Source organism: Panthera tigris, chromosome B4 (assembly GCF_018350195.1).
Source record: "Panthera tigris isolate Pti1 chromosome B4, P.tigris_Pti1_mat1.1, whole genome shotgun sequence".
NCBI classification, from domain to species: Eukaryota; Metazoa; Chordata; class Mammalia; order Carnivora; family Felidae; genus Panthera; species Panthera tigris.
This window is the reverse complement of record NC_056666.1, coordinates 79,399,618-79,411,176: the sequence shown is the minus strand read 5'-3', so window position 1 is coordinate 79,411,176 and position 11,559 is coordinate 79,399,618. Positions and strand designations below refer to the sequence as shown.

General features: G+C 55.2%; 1 protein-coding gene across 1 annotated transcript; it reads right to left on the bottom strand.

Moving 5' to 3' along the window:
• Positions 1-8,993: 8,993 nt before the first annotated feature.
• Positions 8,994-10,629, bottom strand: HOXC12 (homeobox C12). The gene is made up of 2 exons (XM_007081554.2): positions 10,023-10,629; positions 8,994-9,232 (listed from the first exon to the last, which is right to left on the bottom strand). The coding sequence occupies exons 1-2, from the start codon at positions 10,627-10,629 to the stop codon at positions 8,994-8,996; spliced, it is 846 nt and encodes a 281-aa protein (XP_007081616.2).
• Positions 10,630-11,559: the final 930 nt, after the last annotated feature.

Below are 11,559 nucleotides of genomic sequence, written 5' to 3'. Positions count from 1 at the left end.
ATCCCCATCCCCACCAACCTCCACAGTCCTAGCCTGGCTTCTGCCCCCACCCAGGTGTCCCTGGGGAAGAGGTGCAGAAAAGAAGGCAATTTGGGATCAAAGGAGGCTTCACTCTGGACCCAGTGCCCACTTGGGGATGACAATGAACTTGGTTTTGGTAAGACCCTGTCTTCCTCCCACTGGCCTAACCTAAGTCTCTGTGACCCTAGTAGTCTTGAACTGAGGGCGAAGCCCTTCATTGTGGGGAAATATGGGGAGAGCAGAGACCACTGCTCCTGAGACTAAAGGGGAGATTTAAGTACCAATTGTTAAGTACTCAGCCCTTCTCTGAGCTCCCAGCCCCTAAAATTTTAGAGATTTCCCTTAAGACATCTGGACAGGGAACTGAGAGAATTAGGGATTTCTGGAGATTCACACTCATGTAAAAATCAGAAAGAGAAATGCTATCAGGCCTCTCTACCTTGCCTCTTGCTGCCTACCAGGCTCCAACAGAGCTTCTGACATTAACTCTAATCATATCTTGTGTGGCTATAAAATAAATGATATTATCAACACCCCTATAATTATCTATTATTCGCTTACTTGTGATAATTACAATACTAGATGAGGCAGGTCTATACAGACAAAGTAAAGCCAGACAAGTATCTTGGAAAAATGAACCTGGATCACTGGGGCCTTTGAAATCTCTAAGAGTCTATAAGCTCCTGCTTAGGACCTCCTTGGTCTAGGAGTCACCATGATGTGGGTGATAGGGTGACACTGGGAGACCCTACTACCTCCTTTTCCTCTATATGCCATCTAGCCAACCCCCCTCCTCTGAGCTGACACCAGAGAGGATCAGACAATAAAAGGGAAATGCCTTCTCTCCCTCCCTAGCGCAGGGGACAGGATTCCAAAGGGGGGAAGTTGAGAGGGTCTTGCGTTGTTACATTCCCAGACTTTATAGTTCTGTCTAGTGTTACATTGTTTCTTCAGGCAAAGATCTTTGTTCTCCTTCAGTCATATTTCTCCCTTCCCCCTCCCTTTCTTTCTCTCTCCCTCCCCCCCCCCCGTTTTGGTCCCTTTAAAGGAGACTCAGATCATCTTGTGCTCTTAATAGATGACTATAAAAGTAAAATTAATTCCCCCTGCCCTTTAATATCAATATCTCTTCGTTAAATATGCACATTGGTGAGAATAAACAGAATTAAGTGTTGCAACCCAAACCAGCAATTACATCCAAGAGGTTTTTTTTTTTTTTTTCTTCCATGGGGTCTGGCTTATCTGGGGGTGTTCACTCTGCCGCGAGATAACCAGGGGTTATTTGTATTATTATTATTTTTTTACAAGCTCACTGGGGCCTGAGCCAGCACCAACCTGGTAGAAAAAGCAACCACGAAGCCAGAGAGGGAAGAGAGCTCCAGACAGCGATGAAAAAGAACCACGCGGTTAAGTAATGCGGGGGGGGGGGGGGGGGAAGGGGGGGGAGGAGGAGGCGGCAGGTCTCGGAACAAACGTGGCCGAGAGCGAGACAGGCACTCACAGACAGAGGTTTACGTATTTGTATTAACTTTTTTTTTTTTTTAATTCGGGGCTCGATGAAGAAAAGGGAAGGTTCGGGGGAGTGGAGAGGGAATTATCCGAGATCACAGCATGAACGCCCCAGAAGGGGAGAAGACGGAATAACCGCGCGCGGATGCCGGGACAGCACCGGGCCCTGGCCCTGGATTCCCGCTCGCCGCTGCCCCACACGCTGAGGGCTGGGTCCTCCAAGCCCCCCCTCGCGGCCGCCAGGGCTTCCTCGCTCTCCTTATCATCTCCATCTTTATGACGAGGCTTGTTAACAAGACCAGCGAGCTGGCCACGCACATCTATCTCAGCGCTCACGCTCAGCCAAGCATCGGCCGGCGCGGGGACTAGCGAGGCACTAATTAATTGATTCCTTTGGACAGTAAAATATGGCAGCGTCTACACGGAACCCATAAACAATATCTCTGCGGGGTGTGAGTGCATTGTCTCTCAAAGAATTTTTCCATAGGCGTGTGTCAAGTAGCGGATTTTTCGCCACTAAAGAAAGACCCAAGTGGGACTCATTTCTCCGGGGCGAGACAGAGTTAGCTCAGTGTCAGAAAATGCTTTAAGCTGTTACTGCCTCCCCGAAAGTGTTTAGGAGTGGATTTTGTTGAGAAAAACTTGGGTCATGCGATAACTTTTCCCTGCTGCTGGTGTAGACCTGGCCAACCTTAGGGATGGGAGTCAGAGCTGAGGGGCTAGGTGGGCCAGAATCTTCTCCCTGGTTGGCTGAGAGGGAGTGGAGCTGCTCTGTGGTTTGAGAGAGTCGTAGAAGAGTAGAAGACCAGGTCCAGCCTTTGCTTTAGGCTGTCTCTCTAGACTCCAGATTTTAAAAATAAATTAAAAAAAAATGTAAACAGACTTTGGCTTTCAGGAGCGGTGCGTGCCCAGTGCACACCTGAAACTTGCCTGTTACCCCAACCTGCCTGTTACACACCTTGTCAGGCCATTGCATTTCCCTCCCGCCGCCCCCCCCCCTTTCCAACTGGCAGCCTGGAGTAACTGTAATATATTTACCTTAGGTCTAAAAGAACAAGTCCTGAGACACGGAGGGAAGGGAAGTAACCTAATTAGATAATGTTAATTCTTTACCAGGCTGTGATTATTCAGTCAGACTCTGCTGCAAACAGGACTTAGGATTCTAAATATAGACCCTGACTTCAAGAGATGTAACAGGGAAATAGAGATCAGCGACCAGCGATTATTGTATAAATAGTCCATGTAGACATAGAAGGGGTTTTCAAAAGATGGAAATAATAGAAAAACAGAAAAACAGAAAAACAGAAAAGAGGCTCCGTTGATGGAGACTGTCATTGCCAAAGCGCGAGCTTCCTCCAGCTACTGTTTGCAAAACAGCCAAATAAACGCGTATTATAAATACAATAATATGCGAGCTCAAAGAATTTACTTCCCTGGATTTGGTACCTGCACACCATGTAAACAAACTAATTTACAGGACATATTTTTCATACATTGGGTAGATATTCAATTTGTATATATAATGATGCCTTTTCCATGTACTTTTTATGTGGATACATTAATATCGGGATGCATTTTCCATGCATGATTTTATACGTCCTACGGAGTGTATACATCTATGTAGCTCAAGAGATGCGGGACTGTGTATTCCCGGTGTGGGATGGATATGCGAGTGTACTGTTTATGTAAATGAATCTTTACATGTGGTGTTTATCCATGCTATGTGTAACCTTTTCCCAGAAGGTTGCTTTCCCATGTAAATAAAAGTGCCTCTGTATGTACATTTTCTACAGAAATATATTTTCCATGCCCAGGGTGTACATATAACATGGATATCTGTGCGTTCGAGACTGTTTCAATATATCGGTTATGTTGGCAGAAACATCTCTCTCGCGCCCCGTATACGGACTCTGCATCTTTCACAGGGAGCTCTCCTAGCAGGAACTACCGGCGAGTTCCGTCCGCGCAGACCTGTCCTTGGAAGGAAGTCCTCCACTCTGGGATATGGAAACTGACAAAGTGAGGGCTTGTCTCTTAGTCTCCAGGAAGTGGCTCTGGCTCAGAGAGGAGGGATCACCTACCGGCGGCCGGCTGGGTCACCCTGACTAAAGGTCCGGCTGTGTTTGGTCTCATCCAAGCCCAGTTCCCCGGCTCCTTTAGGAGCCACCGGCTTCGGGAATCTCCGCCGCTGGCAGTGAGAAGCCCAGCGGGAGGGCGGGCCGCCGCTGTGGGGACGCCGCGTGCCCAGCAGAGGGAGGGCACTTAGCAGAGAGGCCTGGTTCCCACAGCCCGGCAGCGCCTCGACTCGGGCTGTCCTTCCAGGTCTCCCACAAACTCGCGGGGCGCCCCCAGGCCTAGGGTGCTCGGGGCTGGGCAGCCGGGCGGGGCGGGGCTCGGCGGCCTCCACCGCTCCCGCCAGCAGGGGTCATCCCGTCCTTTGCGGGGGCCCGGCGGCCCTCGGGCGCCGACCAGAGCTGCCGGCGCTGTTGGGCGGCGAGCTGCGCGGGGCAGCAGGGGCTGAGAGGCGCGCCGGGTCCCCTCTCCCCGGGACCCTGCAGCGGATCCGGCGCCGGGGCCCGGCCGGCCGGCGAAGTGGACCTACTTCCCAGAGCCCTCTCCACCGGGCCGGGCCACTAGGAGCTCCAGGCGCCCGCGTCATCCACCAGCGGCCGCCGCGCCTTTGTCTCGGAGCGTCCCCGAGAGCCGCGACCGCGAGCTCGGCGCCGGGCTGCAAGCGGTGCGCGGCGTTCGGGTCGGCGGGTGCCGGCAGCACGCTTCTCCACGGAAAACCCGCAACTCCGTCTCGACGGAGGCAGCAGCCGGAAGGCGGCCGCGGGGGTCTAAGGCTCGGCATCCGCGCGGCTGCAGGATCCGCCTCCTGCAGCCCACCTCGCTCTGAATTACACCGGACCCTTCGGCGCCTCCATGTGCCCGCCGCGCGGAGAGGGCTGGGGGCTCCGGGGTGCGTTTCCCGCGCGGGCCCGGGGCCTAAGAACCGCTCCTGCTTTCCTGGTAATGGCGGGGAGGATGGGCGGGGGCTCCGGCCTGTCCGGAACCCAAGGTCCCGGGGGTTTGCTTTGTTCGTAGATCGAGCTGGAGGTCCCTGCTCTGCTCTGGGTCTGAGCCATCGATCGCGCGCCCGGTTTCCGGCTGCATTACTATCCACGGGACCCGGGCTGCCTGGCCCATCTCCCGCCCGCTCGCTCAATAGCTGCCTTAAATACCCTAGCTGTGTCTATGCAGGTCAGAGTGGAGCAGAACTGGGTGGATAGCCAGGGCCAAATACACAGCTCATTTGGATGATATAAGCTTACAAATACACAGCAGCAGAATTATTTCCACCCGCATTGTATTATCCAGATAATTCTCTCCATTTCTTGCCCCTCAAGACCCAGTTTGTGACACGGAGCTCTTTGTCTTAAAGTCCGTGGAGTAAATAGTAGTTTGAGGGCTTAAATCAGACAAATGGTTGCAAAATAGATGCAATCCTTGCCCAGATGCAGAGTTCAGCCTTACCCTGAGTATTTGGGTTGCCGCTCCCACCATTACACTCTCCTTGGCAGAGAGACCCAAGGATTTGTTGTTCAGCCATGGGGAGGAGGTTATAGTGTCTCTCCTTCTCTGATAGTCTCTCAGTTATTGGCTCTTGGGACCTGTGTAGACACTACCCAACAAAGTACCTCCTCTCTCAGATCTGCAGTGTCTCTGGGACTAAATCAAGGGAATAAATTAAAGGCCAGTTATTCCTAACTTTAAATTTACTCCTTTCTTTTTAGCCAGAAATGCCTTCACTGTTAACTCTCCCCCTCCCCCCCCCCCCCCCCATAGATGTGTCCTAAGAAGAGCTTAGTCTCTGGCCTGGATTCACTGGGATTCAACACGCCCACCCCCGCCTTAATTCAGACGCAGGCGCAGCCACCCAGTCCCTCTCCCAGCTCATGGCTGCCAGAAGCTATCCTGTCCCCAGCTTTGCCTATACTCTGTGGGGGCCTTTGTATGAGTAACTCCCAAAGCTTGGGATCTCCTTCCTGCTCAAACCCCTCAGCTGCACAAGACAAGCTGTGGGTTAGGGGCTAAAGGAGAATGGGATTCAATCTAAATCTGTTAGTTTTTCTAGTTGCAAGAGTAAGGAAAAGAAGGGAGAGAGAGAGAGAGAGAGAGAGAGAGATTTCAAGGTAGGGGTGTGGCTTGGATACTGGGCTCTGTGGGGGCTCCTTATTCCAAAGTAGCCCCAGAAGGGTGGAGAAGGAATTTGGAGGAGACTCCATAATTGGAGCTAGGCTGTGAGAAAGGAAAACTCAGGGACCAGAGGCACAAGTGTGGAGGCAGAGGAAGGATGACCCACCCGGAAGGAAGGGGCAAGGTGGAGGTACAGAGGGCCCCTGGGCTCTGCTGGGACCTGGACTCTGGTTCTGCCCTGGGTCTCTGGCATGGCCCAGAAGAAGTTGCTGGCTGGGGAAGATGGAGCCTATCTCACCAGCTCCAAGGGGTTTTTAGTCCCCTGCCTATTCATTGTGCAGTGTTCAAAATGTGCTCTCAGAGTGAAGCCATGGGGTTAGACCATGGACTTGAAGTGTCCTTCCACCAACCCCTGCCCCCTATCCCAGGGCACTCCTGCCATCCCTGCTCCAACCTGCTAGAGTCCCTACTCTGGCTTCACTTCTGGGGATCCTGCAGCCCAGACTTCCTCTTTCTGGCCCTGAAAGTGGTTACAGTCTCCTCTGGGCTGTCTACATTATTTTTATGGCCCCATGACTCCTTAGCTATCCCTCTCCTCCCCCCCAATCTACTATCCCCCAATTTTCTCTCTGCTAGTAATTGCTTGGGACTAGGGACGGCAGCTCATGAACAGATCTTGGTTGCTCGTATGTTTTTTGTTGCCCCTGCACCGTTCTTCCTTTATTATTATACACTTATTATTTTTATTATTCACCTGAACTGGAGAAAATAAAGTAGGGGACAGTCAGGAGCCTGGGAATCCCATTCTTTCTAGGCAGAAAAGACCATGTATGGGGGCCCAGTTCAAATTTTTTTCTCAAAAAAATCACATCATCATTCAGTCATGTTTTAATTATTATTATTAATATTAATATGATGAAGCAACTCTGTACAAGGACTCTATAAAGGGAAAACGTGCTAAAGACAGACGTTTGACTAGGAGGGCACACTACAGAGAGCTGGGGAGGGCATCTACCCACAGAGACTAGACTAGGTACTAGCAAGGGACACAGAGAACAGGACACAGATTGACAGAGAAGCTCACGGAAGTCAAGTTTAAAGCGACAGGAAGAGAATATTGCATATCTTTACACCCCCACCCCCTTTGGAGTGTTCTGGTCTCTCTTCTCTAGTAGGCTGTGGGAGTCAGGCTGGAGGGGTGAAGCTTGAATCCAGCACCCCAGAGCCCACAAGGTCACAGGAGGGGCTGCATGAAGGGGTACATGGGTGACCAGGCAAAGGGGAGAGTGCCTCACACTCAGGGCCAGCCCACAAGGGATTGTGCAGACAGCAGGAATGGCGCTGATTTCTGTGAACTTGTTGTATACGGGTGAAACAAGTTTATGTCAGTGGGGAAGTGTGGCAGGTGCCCAGTGGCGATGAGGGCATGTGATTGTACCGCCACTCTGCAGGGCTGCATTTGGGGACATGAGGCTACCTGCTTACAAGTACTGTTGGGGGGTGAGGTGGGGTGGGTCCAGTGGAGGTGCTGGGCTCCGCTGTGCCTGCGTTTGCCCATGCCTCTGCACAGTCTTGTCCAGGGACTTGACGCTGTGTGCTGGTGGGAGAGCGGCAGGCTCTGTGGATTGCCATTGGAGGGGGTGTTAGGAGAGACTCTTCCAGGGCAGGAAGAACTCCCAAGCTGGCAGGCCAGTTCACAGTGTCCAGGCTGGGCTTAACTCTCATCAGCTCTCTGTTTCTGCCCTTCTTGCTCCTGCAAGGGTGGGTGGGTGGGCAGAGGGGAAGTCGGGGGAACTCTCACCAAGAGGGATAAAAACGGAGTGCAGGAAGGTGCCGAGCTTCTCCACTGCTTCTCTCTCCTAAGCCAGCCTAGATCTAATGGGCTGGGGCTGGGGCCTGAAGGGGGCTTTGAATAAAAGGCCCTCTGCAGAAGAAGCCACTCTTTGGCTTCCGACCGGTTCTGAGGATGTGTCCCTCCTTCAGCTCTGGTCCTTGTACTCGCGCCTGGCCGGCCAGGGGGAGGCGGAGGCAGAGGATCCTGAGACAAAGGGCGACGTTGTGGGGTGGGGGGGGGGCGGGTGGAATGGGGGTGGGTAAAGGAGAGAAAGGAGTTGTGTGGGGGACTGCAGCGCCCCCCTCCTTCATTGTCACCAGCCTGGGAAACCAGGGCTGAGCAGGGGCCTCTGCGGCCGGTAGCCCCTTTAGGGGCAGATTCTCCTCCTGCCTCGTAAATTATGCCGGTCCAGCCTCTGGCCGGCCGTGACCGTGAACGCCAGCGGGGAAGGGAGAATCAGCGGCGGTAGCGGCGGCTGCCAGAAACTCTCCCGGCCAATCAATGCCGCGCTTCGCAGACTCTTTCACAGCCTCTTGGGCTTCCTGGAGGGCCAGGTGGGGGTCCCTGGGGTGGCTACTATGCCCGAGGCTGCGTCCGCTGGGCTCTCAATTCCGCGCTTGCGGCTTCCGGTCCGCAGCCGCCTAGGCGGCAGGAAGACTGCCTGGCAGCACACCTGTGAGCGAATGGGCGGGCAGAGGCGTCGGGAGAGGGCTGGAGACCAGGAGACTTTTCAGGCAGCCCGCCCCAGAGGGGACTTAAGGCTGATGGTCGCCTTGTCCGCAGCCGGCTCTGTCAAACGCCTGTGCCTCGGCCCCTTCGGCCTCCAGGCCTAGAGGACCAGACCCCAGCGGACTTTACTGGGCATTAATGATCACGCTGTTCTCCCAAACCGCACTTCCTCCCAGGTTTCTCCACTTCCTCCTGCCCTTGCATAGCTACGCTGACCCCTGCCAATCTCTCCGCAGACGCTCCACTCTTGCTCCCTCCTCTCCGCCTCTCCTAACCCCAACCGCTGGGAGTTTGGGGAGCCTCGGTTCCACTGTCCCCACTTTTGCCTACTGCAGGTTGACTTCCGACCACGGAAGGAAAGTGGTGGGAGGGGGGCGCCTGGATTACCTTTGCTCCAGCTCCTCAGCCCCGGGCCCAGTGCCCCGGTCCCACTGCAAACCAGTCCTTCCCCAGCACCTCAGCCTTCCCTGCCCCTATCCCCTGCCTGCAGCTGTGGGCTTCCTCTCTCCTTGGCTGGCTTCTTCCCTTCTCTCTGGGACCTGGCAGGGCCTGCTGGGGGTGTGTGGGAGGGAACCACAAACAAAACAGACAAGAGGATGTCCAGGGAGGGCCTGCCAGAGATGCCTGGCGTTCTAAGCGGGGACTGGGTCCCAGGCAGCGCCCCCTCTTGCTCCCTGCCAGAGACAGGCTCAGTCCGGGGCTGGTGCCCGTGTCTTGCCGCCTAAAAGAAGGAGAGAGCTTGCTCCCTCAACAGAAGTCTTTTCTTTTTCATTCTCCGGTTCTGAAACCAGATCTTGACCTGCTGGTCACTAAGATTCAAGCGGTCTGAGAGTTCCCTCCGGCGCTGCCGCGTGATGAACTCGTTCACCAGAAACTCCCCCTCCAGCTCCGCCAGCTGCAACTTCGAATAGGGCTTGCGCTTCTTCCGGGAGCGGCTGTGGATCGGGTACCAGGGCGCGCCTGGGTGGAGACGAACCGGCAGCGTTGGCCAGAGGACCAAGAGGTGACAAGCCCAGTGCCCTCGGTCCTTCCCCAGCCCTTTGCACCTTGGCCTAACCGCCCAACCCCAGGCCTCTCCTCTCCCATCTCCCATCTCCTCTCTTCTACGCAGACCCCCATCCCCATCAACTCTCCCACCTTCACCATCCTCTTTCCCCCCTTTCACTCCTCCTGGCCTCCTCGACTGGACTTCCCACCGTAGTATCCCTGGACCCTCTGTGCTTCGAACCCCTCACTTCTCCCCAAAGCTCTCCTGCTCCGGGATATCCTGGCCCCTTCCTTTCACCTTCTCCAGGATGTGCTGGGTCCCTGATCAGCTAGAACAGACATGAATGAGCCAGTGGCCAGAGTAAACCAGGTCCACTGGCGTTTCTTAAGAGAGAGAAAAAAAAATGTAGGTAACGGGAGTCTGTGCCAAGGCGGGGGGTGAGGTCCTAGAGAGCAGAGACCAAGCTCTCGGTCCCCACCCCCACCCCTAGGCCTGGGGAAGTCTAGGTCAGAATCCCCTTCGCCGGAGCTCCCTGCCCCCTCTAGCCAGCCGCAGGTCCAGAAAAGGGGAATCTCTCCAGCTCTTTTATGGGGATATTTACATGTTTATAGGCGCTCCCCCCACCCCGCACTTCTTTTTAAAAGAAGCCCTTCCTCACCACACATTCTGTCACCCCAGGCGGCCCTAGCTCAGTCCTACCCTGCCCGCCCCGGTGAGCTGTCCGGTCCTGAGTACGCCTCAAGAGTGGGCCGGGGTCCTTACCGCTGGCCGAGAGCCCGCCGCCGGGGTTTAAAGGCGATACCAAGCTGCCCGGGTCGCCGGCGCCGGCGCCCTTGTTGCCCTCGTTGAGCAGGGACGAACTGGAGTCGGATTCCAGTGACTGGCACGAGGGCGGGTCGTGCGGGGGTCCCGCGCCCCCGTCGCCGCCGCCGCCGCCCGCCGCGTAGTCGTACTTGAAACCGAGCGCAGGGGGCCCCGACGGCTCCAGCGGCAGCAGCGCCGCCCCCGGCCCGACTCCTGGGCCCGGGTCGCGCCCGCGCTCCTCACGCTTCAGGCCCCCGCCGCCCTCAGCGCACGGCTCGCGGTAGTAACCCTTGCTGTCCTCCACGCGCGCCAGCTCGCACGTGCGGCCAAAGGGCGGGTTGAGCGACACCGGGCTGCCGAGATAGGGCTGCGGGTAGCCATTGCAGGGCTCCGCCGACGGCCAGGGCAGCGAGCACACGTTGTCACGGCGCGGGTAGGACAGCGAAGGCAGCCCTGGCAGCTGCGCCCCGGACGCGCGGAAGTTGGGGAAGTAGAACGTGTCTCCCGTGTGGATGTTCACCAGCGGCCCCACAAACCCGGGATTCAGGAGATTATGCTCGCCCATTTCCGCGGGGCCCGGCCGGCAGCTTCTACTTTATTGCTATCTGACATTAAACATAGTTAAACCTGCACCGGCCACCCATTGGCCATCGGGCTCACGTGGGCGCCGCCGCCAGGGGGATGGGTGGGGACAGCGAATCCCCCCACCTTGCACCAACTCCAACTTCCCCCTTCCCCACTCTGGGGTGGGGGGGGGGAGAGACAAAACTCGGGGGCAGATTTAGTCGTTGGTTTCTGGTTTTTAAAAATATCATAAAACCTAATGCAGACAGTGAGTCAATCGCCCGACCCGGGGCAAAAGGGAAAAAGCCACACCAAAAATCCCTGCACATACACACTTCTGCACCATGCACCCCCCCAGATGTATTATCTTCTCGCCAACAGCTGGCCAAGCACAGCCTGTCCCTCTTTAATTAGCTCCTTTATTAACTAAAACCGTTGGAATTTACAATATCTCCCCAATAAATTACTATTAGATATTGTGTCATATAAAGTTTACTGGCTGTTTAAGGAGACGGATGAGCCCTTTGGCTCGGGGTTTATTTACAGTAGAGGCGAAGTGGGGGTAAGGACAGGTTTCCCTGCCACGGTCTTTCCCAGCCCTGCTACTGCGGTGCTCCCCCTCCTCAGCTCTATCTGCACAGGAATTTGGGGGGACACTTAGGGTCCTTTCCTCCAGGAAGGACTATGAGAGAATTGCAATGCTGGGTATTCCCACCTCCCCCCCCCCCCAAGCTGGAAGCCACCCTAGCCTCACATTTCTACTCACCATTATAGGACAGATGCAGAAAGGAAGCAGGAAAAGGAGGTGCCCAGCTCGATGTGGACTTGACTACCTGCTCTTGAAAACCTGGGGGCCTGAACTACTCTTCCTTGGGACTTTTGTGGGTCACATGAGTTTCTGGGGGGTCTTCCGGAGTCTTTGCAGCAAGAG

Coding starts and splice junctions, on each gene's coding strand:
- HOXC12 (XM_007081554.2), bottom strand. CDS start 10,629: ATGGGCGAGCATAATCTCCTGAATCCCGGGTTTGTGGGGCCGCTGGTG. Junction 9,233..10,022: donor CGGCGGGCTCTCGGCCAGCG/GTAAGGACCCCG, acceptor GTCTCCACCCAG/GCGCGCCCTGGTACCCGATC.